Below are 382 nucleotides of genomic sequence, written 5' to 3' on the forward strand. Positions count from 1 at the left end.
CCCGGCCCGGCCCGGCCCGGCCCGGCGGGGCGCGGGGAGAGGATGGTCGGGCTGGCGTGCAAGTACCCGCGCACCCGCCTGCCCGTGGGAGCCAGCGCCTTGGGCGCCTTCGTCCTCTGCTGGCTCTACGTCTTCCCCGCCTACCGCCTGCCCGCCGAGAAGGACATCGTGCAGGGGGTGCTGCTGCAGCAGGGCAAGGCGTGGAGGAGGAACCGCACCGCCGGCACCGCCTTCAGGTACCCGCGCCCCTTCTGCATCCCGTCCCCCGGGGCACCCGGGACCTGCCTCTCCCCAGCTCCGGGGGTCCTGGAGCCGCCCCAGCCGCGCCGCTTGCAGGCTGCTGCCGCGGAAACTTTGTGGGGAGGTGTTTTTTTTGCGGGGG

General features: G+C 74.1%; 1 protein-coding gene across 1 annotated transcript in view; it reads left to right on the top strand.

The window, feature by feature from the left end:
• Window positions 1-10: 10 nt before the first annotated feature.
• ST8SIA1 (ST8 alpha-N-acetyl-neuraminide alpha-2,8-sialyltransferase 1) overlaps window positions 11-382 on the top strand; it is a 313,115-nt gene continuing 312,743 nt past the window's right edge. Inside the window, exon 1 of the mRNA XM_019515663.1 lies at window positions 11-236. Within this exon, the coding sequence (XP_019371208.1) occupies window positions 43-236 (194 nt within the window). The 5' untranslated portion in view covers window positions 11-42. The remainder of the gene's footprint in view (window positions 237-382) is intronic.

The sequence above is a fragment of the Gavialis gangeticus genome, unplaced genomic scaffold (genome assembly GCF_001723915.1).
Source record: "Gavialis gangeticus isolate Ggan-Ray unplaced genomic scaffold, GavGan_comp1, whole genome shotgun sequence".
Lineage (NCBI taxonomy): Eukaryota > Metazoa > Chordata > Crocodylia > Gavialidae > Gavialis > Gavialis gangeticus.